The sequence below is a fragment of the Salarias fasciatus genome, chromosome 10 (assembly GCF_902148845.1).
Source record: "Salarias fasciatus chromosome 10, fSalaFa1.1, whole genome shotgun sequence".
NCBI classification, from domain to species: domain Eukaryota; kingdom Metazoa; phylum Chordata; class Actinopteri; order Blenniiformes; family Blenniidae; genus Salarias; species Salarias fasciatus.
In genome coordinates this window covers 18,736,893-18,755,326 of record NC_043754.1, presented here as the reverse complement: position 1 = coordinate 18,755,326, position 18,434 = coordinate 18,736,893, and the positions used below count along the sequence as shown (strand labels likewise).

At 40.7% G+C, this 18,434-nt stretch overlaps 1 protein-coding gene across 13 annotated transcripts in view; it reads left to right on the top strand.

Annotated features, from left to right (window-relative positions):
* The window catches only part of nrxn2a (neurexin 2a), a 117,448-nt gene extending 103,291 nt beyond the window's left edge, over positions 1-14,157 (top strand). For 9 of the 13 annotated variants that reach the window (XM_030100565.1, XM_030100563.1, XM_030100567.1 and 6 more), the window contains 5 exons: positions 3,777-3,948; positions 6,999-7,088; positions 8,379-8,707; positions 10,286-10,370; positions 11,615-14,157. In XM_030100565.1, the coding sequence (XP_029956425.1) occupies positions 3,777-3,948; positions 6,999-7,088; positions 8,379-8,707; positions 10,286-10,370; positions 11,615-12,420 (1,482 nt within the window). In that variant the 3' untranslated portion in view covers positions 12,421-14,157. The remainder of the gene's footprint in view (positions 1-3,776; positions 3,949-6,998; positions 7,089-8,378; positions 8,708-10,285; positions 10,371-11,614) is intronic. The other 4 variants (XM_030100574.1, XM_030100571.1, XM_030100572.1 and 1 more) reach the window with 1 other exon arrangement.
* The last annotated feature ends 4,277 nt before the right edge of the window (positions 14,158-18,434 follow it).

Below are 18,434 nucleotides of genomic sequence, written 5' to 3'. Positions count from 1 at the left end.
GGGTTACGAAATGCCCCATAAATACGACTCACCTTAGAGAATTCAGGGGTTGTTAAATTTTATATAGTATATTTATGTATAAAAGTAGATGTTATAGTCACACCAAGATGATTTCATTCATTATGAATAAACAGATCATCATAAAGGGAACGTTTTGGAATTAAAAGTTTTTTACTGATTCACAATGATCTTTTATTTTCATCACTTAAACATGAAAGAAAGGAGTAGAAGCTGAATTCGCACCTAACCACTATTTTATTCACCACATCACATTTCATGTTGGCTCTAAGCATCCATCACTACACTGGTACAGACATTTTATCATTCTCGTGGGAATAAAGAGACTAAAGCCTCTCTGGATTCTCTTCACTACCGGCCTTTGTAGGATATTTCTCCGGCAAGAACCTGGTACGACCGCACGGAGGGAAGCAGTTGGCTGGTGACAAACTGAGACGGACAGATATCCCGGTGTCTTTAAAAGAATCATGATCTGTCCACTCTGTGCATAGTTTATTAATGTGCCCAGTGGTGGTAATGTCTCCTCACAAATGAATTATCGCCGCCACATTCCTTGAAAGTTTCCCTTTCCATCTAATCAAACATAAATCCTCATAATAATACATCGTTATATTAATCAATCCTTCTCCTTCAAATTGAGTCAAAGTAGGCCGCAGCTGAGTTGATGAGATGAAATCCCACCTGAATCGTCCGTCAGGGCTGATGTAGAAACAGCTAGGTGGGAGACTTCACAGCTTTTCCTGCAGATATATGCTTCATATCCACACACACGAGCTCGAAGTCGCCTCTTGCAGCTAAAGACAAAGGGACAAAGTGAACTGGAGAGACCGAGCCTTTGTTTACTAAAACTCCGGGGCAGCAGGGCTGCTTTGACAGCTGTCAGAAGGTGCTTTCAGGCTGTTTTGCTATCAGGCTCTAAGACTGAGTAAGCAAAATGGAAGCAGCTCTTTTGTTGAAGCCATTTGGAGCCTCGGGCAGACCGCTGTGGCCCGGGAGATTTTAATTGTTGTCCAGAAGACATGAGTTCAATTTGACCTGAGGTCATTCTGCCCAGTAGCTGCCTAATGACTGCTCATTGGTTTGCTTTTCCGGATGAGTAATTAAACCACAGACAACTGAGTAGCAGTGCATGTACAAAATATATGTAAACAAATATTCAATTTTGCATAAAACATTATTATGTTGTTTGAAATTATATGCGTGCACAAATAAATGTGTTGTATGATGAGCAAATAGGCTTGACAGTTGTACAAATTGCCAAGTGCTGCAGGAGAAGGTAGTAATGCCAAGAAAAATGTTAAAAAGTAGTTTTCTCCGCTACGAAACAGTGAGGGCATATCCAGCGAAAATGCTCAGCGGGGCAAGGATTTTTCTCAATTGTGAAAATTTATGCTGTGTTAAGCAGATCTCTGCGAGATCTTGACTCATCATGCATGTTGAAGCCATCGAATTTAGGCCAATTTAAGATGACTGCAATTCCACTGAATTACAGGCGATGGAATTACAGAGTGGTTTCACGTAGCCACTCACACTAATGGTGAGCACGTTCTAACTAAGATAAATAACAGATATGGACCAGATGAGAAGGGAGTTGTCCATTTCTGTTGTCACTGGTGGGAAGCAGAAGCCAAAAAGTCCTCATAGCTTTTTGCAAAAGTTTTTTTTTTTTAAAAAATAAGTGCTTAATGTGAAGTGATGACTGAATAGCGGTGGTGGCCGTTCTCATCTCTCCGTCACGGTTTCTCTTGACTCAATCAATCCTTCGCTTTCTCTCATTAACATTCGGACATTCAGATAAGTGTAATTATAATGACTATTGACAAATTCGTGATCAGACTTAATACATCATGGGGTTTTGAACACAGCTCAGTCTTGTTGGAATGATTTCAGCAACATTGTCCATAATTAATCTCAGATTTTCTTTGGAGATTTCCCTCACGGTGAGGTCTGACTCCAGGCTCGCTCTCACCAAGCCACAGTAACACTGACTTCAATTAAACGACAAGTTCCAGTGAGTAACTGTGAGTGGGTAGGCATTTGTCATGAAGGGGTTTCATCTTCCTTCTTCCTTGTGTGAATTTGATTATGCATCTTTGGTTCATGCATCATAAATCAGTCGCCGCTTCCTGAGTTCATGACAGCTTTCACGTGATTACAGAATACAGAAAGATGACAATCCGGAGATTCAGAGGCCTGCTGCTGACCTTCAATTAAAAAAAGGGTTTTTTTTTTTTTTTTTTTGGATGATAAAGTTGCTTTATTTAAAATGATTTGAAAGTCTATTTCTCAAGCTTAAAATTATAGTATTAATGGGATGCCCAAGGTCTCTCAAGATGTAACACTTCTGTACTTAACACCGACCCTGTCAGCATGAATAATTATTTCAGATTCAAAAGGTTTCCAGAATGATTTTACATATGATTAGTGGGTGAGAGCAAAGCACAGAGGCAGGTTTAGCATCACACAATAGCTGCCATCATGAAGGCAAAAAAGGGAAATATTTCTGTTTGAATTTTTAGCTTTTGAATTTGAAATGCAATCCTAGAAGTCAGAGAGAGAGAGAGAAATGGTTAAATCAAACGGCGCATGTCAGAAAATAAGCTGTGAAGCTGGGTTCTGACAGCAAAGTGGGAGCCTCCACTTGAAATGCGTAGCCCGGTGTTGAAGATATTTACATAATGGCTGTAAGGCCAGTAAACATTGTGCACATCATGCGCCATGGAGAACCCGCGGTTTGCTAGGTTTTTATTTCAATAAGATGCTACACCGGCCAATTTCACTGTTTACATCCTCTCACCTCTCTGGGCGAAGCTGTGATACAGTGAAGGAGTGGAGTTTGTTTGAAGAAGAACCCGCAGACTCTTTGTCCTTCATATTGCACGGCTAAGAGACAAATTTTACGGGGGTGGGATTACACACATTGCCTGGATGCACACTATGTTATTGCACACGTGGGACATTTATTCTCTCTACGATAGACGGTGGACTTGCTGTTAATGAGTATGACAGTGTAATTTTCTTGTCTCATTTTTACTGCCACACCGTCGCTTCAAGCAAAAAACAAGATGTCCTCTTTTCCTGCAGTTCCTGACTTTAAAATATATGTAATATCATCATAGTTAAAAGGTTATTGCGACCCAGCAGTTGAGGTCCAGTGCTCCTTGCAGGTTTGTGTGCCGTTCCTCACATGTCTTTTATAACCACATTAGCTCTTTGACCTTGCGTTGCATTTAAAATGACTGCAAGGCAGTGAATGTACAAAGGCCAGACAGGCATACAGACTCCGCACAGTTTGTTTCCAATGTTTCTTATTAGTGCCACCCAAAGGCAAGCTTGAGAAGCAGCGTTGACCTTTGAGGAAGGTTGGCAGGAGTAGGGTGAGGCTGACGGAGAGAGAAGTTGGTCAACCAAAAGAGAAACAGCAGGATTCTGTCAAGAGCGATCCCCGTCAGGAAACCTGAGCTGGCTGTTGAGGGGCGAATGGCGCTGAACCCTAAAGAAAGAACCCAACATACTGTTCACGTCACGAGAGATCTGCTTTTCTGCATAAACAAGACGCCTGGCTTGACAAGTCCAGGAAACACTTGTATTCTCAACTGTGACGGATGCATGAAATATAATCTATGAAGCTAAACGTGAGGCAGACTTCACCCTGGTCCGTTACCTCGCCAAAACACAGGGCAGAAATCCACCTCACCGGCAACGCTGATCATTGGCGTAATGCGCGTCACATGCATCCTTTGTGTTCCTTCCCGCAGGACCAAGGAAAGATTGGCGTCATCTTCAATGTGGGGACAGATGATATCACTATTGACGAGCCTGCTGTCATAGTAAATGATGGCAAGTACCATGTTGTACGCTTCACACGCAGCGGTGGTAATGCCACTCTCCAGGTGGACAACCATCCTGTTATTGAGCGTTACCCACCAGGTAAGGCTGATGAAGAGTAACGGTGCGGTTATCTGATACTGAGACAGATAGCATGGGCTGTGTGGATTAGTGAGAGAGGGTTGCATGTGTGCCTGAGCAGCTGGGAAATAAACTCTGGCCAAATTAAAAAAAAGAAAAAAAGAAAAAAAAGAAATGTTCTGTCTAATTTTTCCATCAGCCTACAAGCTTTCTATGAAGCTACCACACCCGTAGTACTAACTGTGTGATATTGTATTAGAGTATAATGATACGAAATGAATGTTTTTTGCCCAAAGCTGGATTTTTGAAAAATGTACGTCAGCTGCTGTTGAATTTCTTTCCAGTTTGGTGAAGATGAGATTTGAGATGAGAAGATGTACAAATGGCCCTTCTGGCAAACCTTTCCAAAAAAAATCTAGTAACGCTGAAGCTATCCTGATGATGCTCAGTTATGAGTTATTCCACTGTTGTGTTTATCTGCAGTTCATTCCCAAACTCTTGGCCTTTTTGGGCCTATTCGGGGTGAATGCTGCTGTTGTTATTTTGCAAGCAAATTCTTGTTGATATTTACACCTACAGAACAGTCAAGTGAATCTCACCACTATAAAACATTACCCTCATGCAAATATATCTTGTTCATATTTATTTTTGTAAGTGAAGCTTTGTATTAGTAAAAGGTGCTGCTCAATAATGTATTGGCTGGGGTGTGAGGATAGGGCTGTTTTCAAAATTGCGACGCAAAGAGACGTGAATGTCGAAGTGATTTTCTGTGTGTTTATTCTGTTTAATGCCTTGAAGTGCTGGAAAAAAAACCTCTAACTTCTGGTATATTTAATTTTTTTATATGATTTTTCCATATTTTACTGCATGAACTGTAAAGGAGTAAGGTTATTTCTAAAATTAATGCATAGCTGCAGAGCCATTTATTTATTCACCTTCCGCACTGGCTGTATGTCAGAGTTTCTGGGAAGCTGAAGCCATTTCCCACTACCCTTAGGCAAAAGGCAGGGTGCAGCACAGGAACGTTCGACAAGCCAACACAAGGCTATGCCAGACACACGCCCATGCTTATGATCAATTTAAAGCCATTAGTTAACCTAACGTCTTATGATTGAGATCATTTAAGCATTGGGGTAAAAAACTGAAATGTATCAGGAAGTCAAGTCGATATTCACACCAGGGTTTTCTCACAGCTAAGGCAAACAGAAAACCGCTACAAAACTGTGCTTTGCATTTCATGATATATTTCGTCTCTAAGTCACCACCGTTGTAATTATTTTCCCTAAATTAAATTTGGCTTGCAGCGTGGAGGAAATTTCTGCTAGATTAATAGAGTTCGATGTTAAATGTTGACAAGACCTGCGTGGGCACTAACACAAACAAAACAATAACACTCAAGGAGGGAAAAAAAAAAAAAAGTTTAAAACTTAATAATCTGTGCACACACGCTGACTTTAAACGGGGACCTGCGGAAGCGAAGCAAAGGGAGCGAAGAGCATACATAATGCGACCGTGCCCGGCTGTGCTTTAACCTCTCCTGAACCAATCAACCAGGTAACCTCATTCAGAACAGGTGCACCAGCTGCTGCAGCAGGAAGACATGAGGTCCTGTGTTGCCTCCAGCAGGTGCTCAAAGCACACACTTCTGTCTTATATGTACATCCAAATGTATAACGGCCACATGTATTTCTCTTCTCTGCCAGCTTCCGCTCAGTAATGACTGATTTTAAAAGCCTCTGAATGGCGAATCGCGGTAATCAGAGAGGACACTTGTGGTGTGATGGGGAGGGTGTAGCGCATAGGTGACACCAGTAAAAAAAAAAAAAAAAAAAAAACAGTACTGAGCATCTTTGCCTTTAATTTGGTGTGAAACAGCAGCGAATAAAATCTAATGTACAATGGTGTCTAAAATGTGTGCAATGCAAAACAGGCAGTGATGCCACCTGCAGCTCTTCAAAGGCTCATTGCATGTTCGGCATCGCTTATTTTAACACTTACTGTGTTAAATCTTCAAGTGAAAACCACAGTCTACATAAGCTGCACTTAAACTGTCATGTACTCTGCCACCTTCTTCATGTTGCGTGCTAATCCTAATCTTGTTTCTTTGCTCATTATTATTCCGTGACGACATGGATGCTATGAAAATAAGTACTCGTTTATCCAATTCTATACATTTATTCATTTTTTTCTTAATTAAATATGCCTAAACATGTGAGCACATTGAGGCCAGCACATAGCATATGTCATTGTTTTTAAAAAATGTCAACAAGAATTTGCAGTTTGTGAAGTCAGGGCGTTTTAGAAATCTTGAGGTTGATGATTGATTGACTGAACTCCTTGTTGCAAGATATGAATGAATGAATGAATGAATCAGGAACAATTTATCCTGTTGTGAACACTTGTTTCTTGTTGTAGTTTGATCCTTTGTTACCACTTTTGACTTTGCATGTGTTCAGTGGAGAGCTGAAATCTTGCCCCGTCTGTCCTGCTCGCTTTGATTTCCATTTTAATGTCAGATTTAAATGTTTGTTCACTGCTGAACTACTGAATATGTCTTATATGTTGTGTAAACTTATAGCAGAAAACATGTTTTTGCCTAATGACATATTATGCACGTCATTATTACAGAACAGAACTCGGTTGAGAATTCAGCTCTCTTTGATGACTCTGATGCAGATGTTGCTGATAGATTGATTATACACCTGTTTTCATGGTTGAATAATTGACTTTTCACGTTTTTGTCATGTACCTGAATTAACCTTTTTTTTAAAAAAAAACGCATAAAAAGATTTTCTGCTGTACTTGATGTTTACTGAAGATTATGCTTTGCTTAAAAATAGCTAAATAACACTAACTAGAGTAGAACATTATAAATAGCCTAAACATTCTTCTAATTAGCATTTACTCTTAATAATTCGATAACGCGAAGTCACGCACAAGTTTCTTTTAACTCGCAGCTGGGTTAAAGTGATAACTTGTTAAACCTGTTAGCCTTTCTAACTGTTTCTAACCATGTGATCTTTCAGCTTGCAGACTTTAACCTTTAATCTGTCTCTCCAAATTCTTTGAAGGACACTATGATAATGAACGACTGGCTATTGCTAGGCAAAGAATCCCATACAGACTCGGTCGGGTAGTTGACGAGTGGCTACTCGATAAAGGTAAAAAAATAATTAATTAATTAATTAATTAACCCTTGAAATAACTACTAAATAACCTTTCCCCCTGAGAGGTGCAGTGCCAGAAGACAAGGGTGACAAGGATCAAGTTACCCAGATTGAAATTACCATTTTAATTGGAACTTCTTACCGGCTCTGAATTTTGATGGCCACAATGTATTTTTCAAGCGGGAGAAAAGTGTGTAAATAACGGGGTAGAGCATACTTGCTGTAAGTTTTTGTCATCCTTGCACCTTGTGGAAGAGCTGCACCTTAACGAACGTTTTAAACCTAATTAACTAAAAGAACATAATCCTTGTCTAACCCTCCATCATCCCTTTTTAACCATTGTGTGTAACTAGCTGCTGTGTGTAATTACTCCACATAAAAAAAGCGATAAATTGATGTGTAACATGATGAACCTAACATGTGACATAAACTGAGCGGGATTCGTCCCCAATAACTGAACATTTTTTTAAACCATAACTCTTGAATGTGATCCCATCAGTGAACCTGTCTTCCCTTTTCTTGTTCCCTGTAACCTTGTATTGCCTTACAACCCTAGTACAACAGCCACATCACACTTCCAAGCAGAAGTTCTTTGCGGCAGCAAAACAGCACTGACAGGTTGTTAAAGTGCATCACTGTTTGCAGCCATTAACTTTGCTAATAAGTATTCTCCTGAGATGAGCCCATTACTGCAGTCCTCCTCCTCTGATGTAGCACTGCTTATCAGTGAAGCCGCTGACAATGGTGCTGTTGGATATCGCTGCCCCTTTTCAGGAGGTGAAACAATTGGACTTAGGGGGAACCAAAACCAAAGCGTGTCTTAATGGCCTGCTGGTTAATGAAGTCAGTGGGAGGAGGGGGGGTCTCCGATTTTATTGTCATTTAGCTTCACACAGTGTGAAGTAGAGTGAGATTTCCATTTTAATATTTTCTCTTTTAAAAATAAGTGATAAGATGCAACATCCTCACACCATCTATTCCAGAGTTGGCTAAGTTACTCACGTCAAAATGTCTTTCTTAAAATGACATAAATAGATCTCTAAATAGATTTTAAGATTCATGCTGCATGTCTAAAGTCAAAATCATAAACATGCTGATAACCGATCCTCCCCTTCAACGTTAACATTTAATTCACCACTTCAAACAAAGTAATAGTGTCTATAATCACCAAAACCCACCTGGTTCAATTAATGTACATGTGTGCAAACTTCTCTTTCAATGTCCGCTCTTCCGTTCCCTCCCTTCTCCCATCTTTTCTTTCTGTGTGTCTCCATCTGACTTCAGGGAGACAGCTGACCATCTTTAACAGCCAGGCGGCCATTAAAATTGGTGGTCAAGACAAAGGTCGGCCGTTCCAGGGTCAGATTTCAGGGCTCTACTACAATGGGCTCCAGGTGCTCAAACTAGCTGCAGAAAATGATCCCAGCATTCAGGTGGAGGGCAGCCTGCGCCTGGTGGGAGACTCCCTGTCCGTTCTGACCACCGACATCACCTCCGCCACGCCGCTGGCCGTGTCCGACATGTCCACCACCATCATGGAGACCACCACCACCATGGCCACGACCACCACCCGCAGACAGCGCTCGCCCAGCTTGAGGGAGAGCATCTCAAAGGTCAGAAAGTTTAAAGGCGTGTCGGGGAGGAACTGCCCGCTAGTTTGCTCGCAACTGTTGAAGATGAGTGATGATATGTTGCTTTTAAAGTCTTTTTTAATGCATTTACTGTCATGTTGACCACAAGTAAAATTGAGAGCAGTCATAACAACCTTCAAAATGATCGTTGTTTTCCAAATTACAGTGTAATTAATCCAATAAACCCCACATCTGGGGCTTTCCTTTAAGATGGTCACAAATAATGTTATGGTTGCAAAGTACTATATGCTGATGAACCTAACTCAGTGGGATTTCAATTCTTCGGTATAATTCAGTCTCACATTTTTCCTCCTTTTTTCTTTTTTTTTTTTTTTTTTTTCCAATCCCATCTGACATTAATATGCACTTTGAAGTTTAACATGTATTGCGGCACCCTGTGTCAGCCTCTGCAAATAAATTGGTGCAATCATGTAAGGAGCCAAGGATAATCAGGCAGGGCATCATTGCACACTTAAAAGGGACATGGATTGTAACTTTGAAGGAAAAAAAAAAAATCAGCCACAGTTTCTTCATTAAAACTGAATTTTTTCTAGGAAATTCCACCCCACAAAAAAAAAAAACTCTTTTCTGATTTTGTGATTACCCAAACTTGAATAACGATTCCCAGAGACCGACACTCTGAACACAAACACTCTTTGAAAGAAAAGTACTTTTTTTTTCCTTCTTACTGCTAATCAGGACAGAAGTCAGTATTAAACACTGAAAATGAAATGGAAGAAATAAAAATGCGCCACATAATTACTTCATTCAATATGCAGCAAAAATATGCATAACAGACTGACTCAATACGTTGGGAAGTAACAGCGATCACTGTAGACTCAAACAATTATAACAGAGCGAAATCATTAAATCCATCACAGCATGATGAACATGCTGAACACCGACCACTATTTCAAATTAGTTGGATTGAGTCCCAAAGATGAAAACATATCGAATTGGAGGATTTCAAGGGTCACACTTGTGGTGAGGCTTCGAAGAAAACATCCCCTCCCTCTGCGGAAAAACCTACGGAGAGCAATTTTTATTACATTTCTTTCGTCCGGTTTCCTTAAAATTGCCTTTCCTCCATTTTCAATTTATCCAGGTAACCCATTAGTGAGCTTATTTATTCCCCTTTGTGCTTGGAGCCCACTATGCATTACCAAATCTAACTGAATACCTAATTTAAGCTGAAACATGTTGATGTTTTTGCAGATTTTCTATTTAAAATTCCAAAAGTAAACTGCATGGAATTAATTAGAAACATTAAAAATGCTTTTGGAAACCTCCAGTAATGATGATTTCCATTTACCGGCACACATTCTACATGAAGTCAGCCAGGGGGCAAACAACAAACCGCAGACGCCGAAGGGCTCGTATTGAACTTGCGGTGTTATTAATACAGATATGCTGTATTGGCGTATATACTTTCATTTTTCCTCCAAATAGGACTGTCAACCAAAAAGCACAGTGGGAAAAAAAAGTGACATTATCTAACTAATGGAAATGTGCTGACTGCGTATTTGATGAAAACAACACTTTTCTTCTGTCTTCTTTCAGCCACAAAACTCTGATGACATTTTAGTGGCTTCGGCCGAGTGCCCGAGTGACGACGAAGACCTGGAAGAGTGCGAGCCGGGAACAGGTGGGTCAGCTGTGTTCAAAAGACAAAGCGAGGAGCCATCAGCTGACTTCTAGCTACTTCACGGCATGGCGGAGAAAATGCACGGGTCTTTTTCAGAAAAAGCCATCACAGTTCTGAAACGTTCGTCCTGTTTTCATTTGTCTGCCGCTCTCTTACACTCATTTACTCTGGGCGGCCGTCAAGCGGGCTGTCCTCATTTGGCTCGTCGTTACAGACCGAAGTAGCGTTGATTCGTCCCGCACACGTCTGTAACTTGCTAAATTGGATCGAAGAAAATCTTTGTGGGACGTACTGCAGTCATTAAGAGTGGATGACAGTAGATAGGGGTTTGTGACAGAAACAAGCAGTGGAACTTAAGAATGAGCCTGCCCTTATTATCTGCGCTTCAATTATTTATATGACCTTATCAGAATTGTTTGTTGCTAGCTGGCCCCGCAATGTGTGACTCAAATAATGATGAAAGGGAACCTAGTGGCCATAAATGCCTGTGCAGCCCTGCACATCAAAATATTATTGCAAAGCCACAAGATGTTCTGGCTGGAGTCACATCAAAGTAAATATGGATATACAGCCAGTGTGTGTACATAGGAGAATAAATCACAAATTATCTTCCTCTGTAGGGGAAAATACTGAGGAATCAAAACCCCAACGGTGTTGAAAGAAATTCATATTCATGATAATATTCAGCCAACTACAATATTCTGTCTTTCCTTCATATAATAACCTGTCTGCTCTCTTGTCACTCTCTAACCTCTGCCTACAGATGTTTACACAGCTGCATGGCAATTTAAAGCAAATGTTCTTTTGTGTTGATTTGTTCTTCATTCTGCTGCCGCCTTTCATGGGTCGTGTCTTTTCTTTGTGTCTGCATGTGAGCTCTCTAATGTCTCTGCTGCATTGCATCATATCTTCATTATCTTACATATAGTATAGTAGCATCCACACATAATGCAGTTGGAAGCGTCACACCCTCGCGACAGTCGCGCGATGTGATAATGTGTTTTTCTTAACATGTGCCAAATGTTGATGTAAATAACCCTGTCTTATAGGAATCTGCATAATGTGTGCAGTCACTATAAATAAAATCAACGATAAGCCAGCTAATAATAGTTGAATTCCTCAGTGATAATCTGCATAATGAGCAGGTTGTGCCTCCACCTTAATGAGCACAACTGTTCAGCCAGAATTTCACTTTTAATGCTGTTCTAATTTAGGATCCCCTACCTTTTCTGTTTCCTTTCTAGGAGGTGAATTAGTGTTGCCTATTATAACAGTGGATTCCCTTGAGCCCCCCTCCATCGCCACCCGTTACCCCGTCATCCCTCCTCCTCCCACCCTTCTGTCCCCACTTGAAACCACCAAAGAGTCCCTGATACTCCCTCCTCACCCTTCCTGCCCCCCGGACCAGGAGGACTGTGGTGACCCTGTGGAGGTCTCGGCCTTCGGCTCCGGGGAGATGACGGAATCCGATGACGAGGACTTTTACAATAATAACTCCCCCTTGGTCACTGACAGGACGGTCCTTCCTCCACCTCCCGCCGCCGCCGGTGAGGGTGGAGTCCAGAAACCCCGCCCCCTACCTCCTTTTGTTCCCACGACCAACCCTGACCAGCTCCACATTCCTGCGGGCAAAATGAACACCCGCGACCGGGTGCTCCTGCCCCCTGCTCCCCCATCCTCCCGCAACACACCGGGACTAACTTACCCCCCCAATTTTCCCCATGTGCCCACAGCCAACCCCACAGCCTCTGATGAAAAGAACCAGCCCGGTGCCGTGGAGGTGATCAGGGAGTCCAGCAGCACCACGGGGATGGTGGTTGGTATCGTGGCTGCTGCTGCTCTCTGCATTCTTATCCTCCTCTATGCCATGTACAAGTACCGGAACCGAGATGAGGGCTCCTACCAGACAGACCAGGGCCACAATTTTGCCAACAATCCCACTGTGGAGGGCAACGGAGCAGTGGTCAAGGACAAAAACACAGCAACAGCCTCTGTGGCCAAGGCCATCACAAAGGGCAAAAAGAACAAAGACAAAGAATACTACGTCTGAGAACGAAGGAAGAGTAGGCACGTGTGGACTGAGACAAGAGGATGAGAGAGGATGCTTTCATTTTGCGCCCCTATATCGTCAAGTTGACTATCGAGAAAAAAAAATAAATTTCACAGGCCACCAAAAAAAGCTTGCATTTTTCTCAAAAGTCAAGGTCGCCCAGCTCCTATTAGTAAAGAATTCTTATCGATGGCACAATATCCAACTCATCCTCTGTGTCACAATGTGTGCACTCAGTCTGCTTTCACCAATTCTTTGTTAGTGTATTTTTTTTTTTTTTTATGTTTTTATCAAGCTAGGAAGAAGCATATCCACTCTGGCTTTGTATATAGCATGGATATGGTACAGTGAAGAAAGTGCTGAGAACATGCGGTTTCTTTGTACTTCTTTGTAATACTCTATCTCAAGTCTCAGTGTCCCCATTATGATATATGAGGCAGAACAGGCCAGTTATTGAATTTTTATGGTGGATGAGCAGAGAGCACCCCAGCCGTTCTGACTGCACTCGGAAAAGGAAGCTTTTATTTGGATAAGACATCATCTCTGCAGCCTCCATGTTATGTCATGTGGTTTAAAACTCCCTGATCACTCTGCCTCTGTCCACAAGAGACGGTTTTATGTTGCTGATCAAGTATTGTAAATGAAGCAAGATATCTGAATCTCTTGGAGAGAAGGACAGAATTTCAAAAGGGATAATTAAAGCACTCAGCATCTTCCGGTCAGTGAACCTTATTGTACGATGGATCAGAAACAATATCTATGTGCGATACCACAGTCAGTGTGCCATCCCATTCCAAGTAGGGATAATTGTGAGTCTCCACCAGTGAGGGTATTTTTCTGTAAACACAGCTTGTATGTACATATAGAGGTTAGCAGATTGAGAAAGCATTGTGTAAGAAGCAGGGGAGATAGAAAAGAGGAGTGAACATCGAAGATGCTTTCCCCCGAAACCCCGACCAACAGCTTTCATGACAACATCAAAACTATCGAAGCCCGAACTTTACAGGAATGAATTCTCAGAAACACAGAAACACATTGGAGGAAGTGTTTCGGATCGCGCCGTGGAAGGAGGGAACCAACGCGCCTCACCAGGGGCGGTCTTACTCACGATCTTTTCTTTCCTCTAAACTGTCTTGGGATGATTTCAAAAGCACACAGATAATGTAAACATATCTTTCAGACATAGATATTCCTTGTAAAGCAGCCAATCATGTATTGTTTTTTCTATCAGTTATGAAAAGACTATTCTATGAGATGAATAATTGAAGATTTGTGAATTGTATTGATATTTCTCTGATATTTCGATGTATCTTGTTACCACTCCTCTTAACACGTTACATTTTAGATTGCCTTTTAATTCAGTCCGGGACAAAAAGCACACTTCTCAGATAGCCGCAGCTATTGTTTGTTTTCGGATTATTTACAGTTCAGATTATGCAGAGAAAACACAAGGACGGAACAAACAAATGTTTTGTTGCATTGTGCATTTTATATGTACTGAATCTGTTACTCAATGGATCTGATAATATAAAGCCATTTTCTCGTTGAGTTATTTATTCATGCTCTGTGATTTCCTGTTATTTTTTATGAAAGTGCCATTCAACGTGAGCTGCTCAGCGCTCAGAAAATATACCATTCCTCACTCATTGCTATTGTATAGTGTTCATGTGAAATGGATCTTAATATGTGTACAGAACGTGGATAAAGATGAAAATACACTTGATTATATACTTTGTACACACTTGTGTTGTGTATTGCTTCTTATACGTTGCACTTTATTTGACCTTTACTCCAAGAGCCAGACACTGCAGAGGTGTCCACCGAAATATTTATTGCCAGAACGAGAATCGGAATGGAACAAGACGAGAATTTGGATTTAATGAAGTTGCTATGGTATTTATCAGGATATACAATGCGAGCACAAGTGCCCCTGATTTTAAATATTGATGCATTGTATTGATTGCCACAGCCTGCATACTGATGATGAAGCTTTGGGATTTATGAATCTTTTAGGACAAAAGAAACACAATGAAATTCCAATGATGTAATTCTGTGAAGGCCACTCTGTGCCAACAAGATGCGTTAACATGTTTAACATGACAAAAAAAGGCTCTTCACACTAATTGGAGGTCATGAAATGTGTGTAAAATGTCTTACACTTGAGTTTCATCATCATTTTCACTCTTATCTCTTCTCTCTCTCTCTCTCTCTCTCTCTCTCTCTCTCTCTCTCTCTCTCTCCTGGTGTAGTTTTGATGTGTTAGTAATGCTTGGCTGTACATTATTTAGTATGGAGAGAGTGGTTTGCCTGGTGTTATCCACAGCTGTGCTCATTTAGGTCTCAGCTTCAGATTTTAGCATAGGAACATGTTTGTTTGTTTTTTTCCAAATTTAAAACCAGTTAACAATAAGCATTTGTTTAAACGAGACCAGTCGGATTTCCGTTGGACACCAGAATGTTTCATCTGTTACAAATCTGGCAGTGTGGAGTTCAAAAAATGTAAATGTCAACCAGGCAGGGAGAGCTTCGACCAAAGACACTATCACACTGAACTGAGAAACATGAAGGAGGCAGTGTTTTGGGAGCCTTACCCAAAAGTCAGAGTATCTCTGCTTCAGCTGTGATGATTTTGATTCTTTTCAAATCCCCAAATTGAAAGTGGAATGCTTTTTTTGCATTACTGCAAGTTTTCTGTCTGGCAGAATATTAAAGTGCAGCCACTATACCATACAATCAGTAACATTAACTGTGTTTCATCATTTACGCCCATATGAAGAGTTTGTCATGCATTATCTGTGTCTTTTTTGCAGGAATACAAATGTTTAACTTGCGAATCAAGGGGGGAATCCTCAAAGATATTGATATAATTTGCCAAATATATCTTGTTGAAAAATCACTCGGAATACTGCAACCATCTCCCAAATAGGAGCAGAAGGCTGATGTGCTTTACAGCATGTTTCATGTTGTTTGACCACCCCCTGCTGAGAACACAAAGAACTGTAAGATGGAGGATGGAGACTAAGTCAGTGATGATGTGATGTAATGTTATACTCGCCTGCACTAAATCAACCACCGGCTTTTCCAGATGAGACTCAGCACTCAGGACAACAACTTAGAAGGACTGTATTTCAGGGTAGTGGGGTCACCTGTCCTGTTAGCTCCTTTAGGTTGTGACTGATGGGAGTAATCCCGTGAGCTACGAGCGCTGTGGTGTCGGCACGGGTCTGGTGCATGCAGAGGTTTGATCTGTGGTGACATTGGACAAGACGGAGGGTGGCTACAGGATACGCCGAGCGACTACTGAGCAATACTGGGATGTCACAAGTTTACTCAACAGAGCAGTCCGGATGAGATGGACAGATGGCAGCTGCCATGTCAGAACCACTCATGCAAGTCAGACTTTCTTGAAACTGAGTTTCCCTTATTCCCACAGTTCTCTCTAAATAAGTAAAACGTAAAGCCGAGATGGAGCTGCGAGCATCCTTTTATTCCTTTTATTTCCCCCCCCCGCCCCCTTGCATCCTGACTTCTGACCTTTACATCTCTCCAGTTTGACCAAAGGGAGGGACCACATTGCATCTCTGGGAAAAAAAAAAAATGGCTCCTTTACACAAATCTAATAGAAATGATGATCTGATTTTAAATATCGTGTGACTGGCATAACTGAGTTTAAGAAGGACAAGGCATGGCGGTAACAGCAGCACCAATAACAAATAGGGATAAAGGCTATTTTTATCATCCTCCCTTCATCTGTGCAAGGCTGTCATGGCCAACAAACAATTACACCAAGATGATCAGGCTGTTTAATCTTACTACTAAACCTCTTACTGGGATGTTGGGGAGGTTATATTAGTTTATGGTGTTCCCAAACTTCACATTGACCGTTACTGCCCCCTTATATTTATGAGACAGTTTTTGAAAAAAACCAAACACCTGCATCCACTCATTTTCATCATCTACTCAGTTTTCCAGGTTAGTGTTATTGGGACCATCTGTCTGTGAGTGAAAAGCAGGCGACACTGTGGACAGATGTAAAGTCATTTGGAGTGCGGCGATATCAACGTACAATCACCTGCATGCAAATTCATAACCACGGATGATTTTTCTCCAATCAGATTATCATTCATCGAAAATCTGGCCTGATTTAATCATCAAGATCGTATTTGATTGAGGTCATCCATCATTGCTTCGTCATCCAGTTAAGAAAACAGAATAACTGTCAACAGGACAGAACTTGACGACCAGCAAAATTGTAACTACAAATTTATGTTTTTTCTTCTTCAAACAACAACAACATCACTAATTGATGCTTTCATAATGTACTGATAAATAATTAAAGGTTTCAAGATGTTTGTGGTGTCATTAGAAGAAGTAGCACTATTTTTTTTCAGAACTGTAAGAAAGAATTATTCACATCAGTACAGACATCAGTTGTGTTTCGGTATACATTATGAAAGATTTACTGCATCCATTGTTATTTTTGGATTTCGGAGCCTCCAAGTTAGCTCGTGTTAAAAACTGACAGGCGACTGCATGACTGACGGACGATGAAAGTGGTTGAAAGAAAACATCCCTGAGAGCTCTTCAGACTTTAGTGTCGTCGCTGATGAGGAAGTCGTTTCCGGCGAGGATGAGCTCAAGTAAACAAGTGAAGAGGAAGAGAGTGGATCAGGAGGACACGCATATCAGAACAGATTTACATAGAAAGGCATGATCCAACGACTCAGAGCATTTAGATGACCAAGATTTTCCTGAAGGACCCTTACATATGGTGTTAATATAGCACTTTTTTTTTTAATGAAGACATTTCAACAATACATACTGCTACACACTTAAATAGTGGTCATAAATATAATGCTGTTTACTAAATGTTTCATTCAGGGGCTTTTTTTCTCCTACAATTACCAATTCATATTCAGCTTAAATGATGCTGAACAATCCCTGAAGAATTGCTCACTGTCTGCAAAAACAAGCAAAAACAGGAGAAGAAATAATATTTGTAGTAGGCAAAGAAGCAGGAACTTTTTTTTCTTTAAACATTTGCAATTTATTGATCCTCTCAGAGAAAGAAGTTCTCTGGATTTCAATCACTCCATTCACAGTTACCTTAACAAGAAACCCCAAGCACTGTAGACTGCTTCAGTTCTCAGGAAGCTGCTGGAGGTCAAGGGGCCTTGTCAGGGACCTGCAGTGGTAACCTGTCAGCAGTGGGCTTCAAGCCTGTAATCCCTGAGCCCAAGCTCACTTTGCTCACCTTCAGCTTGCTTTTTAGTTCATTGAAAGGCTTCAGCTACGTAGGAATAAAGAAAAATACATGTTTGCAGTATTGTTGTTATTAAAAATCTGAAGAAAAACGTGGGTTGTTTTTTTTTTGTACTCTTCAAACACTGGAATGGTTCTGAATTGAGAAGACAGTATCATTCAGAACTAAGCCTTCAGCTCAGCTTGAGTGACTAATATGTGATAAAACATTATGCATGTTTGCTGGTTGTTTTTTGAAATTTAAAGTTTTATAGAAGTATGCTATTGTAAATTCAAGAAAAAGAATACAAAGATATATGTAGTTTAAGACAATACTGTCAATTATCCTGATACAAAACAAACCAACAAACAAAAAAAGACAGCGTTCACAACTCAAGTTTTCATTTTTTAAGGAAATGTGATAAGTAGCAGCTGTCCACCTGAGGTGCCAAATACGTCTTAGCTCAGGGACCACGTTGCAGCCCAGTTTCATTTTGAGTGGGCCGGACTGGTATAATAGTGTCATAATGATATAAAAATATAAATGGGCTTAAGTTCAAACTTTAAAGTTTTTCTTTGTTATGGCACAGAGTAGGAATAGTGAAAATTTTGAATTTTTTTCAAACCAAATATTACGACCAAAAATTACAGTCTCAACATAAAGCCAATTTTAAAAATACCTCTGCTGCAAAATACAATGAAATTTAAAAAACGAAAAACCTGTCTTATATATTTCACACACCTACTTAAAGCTATTTTTGCACCTCATTTTC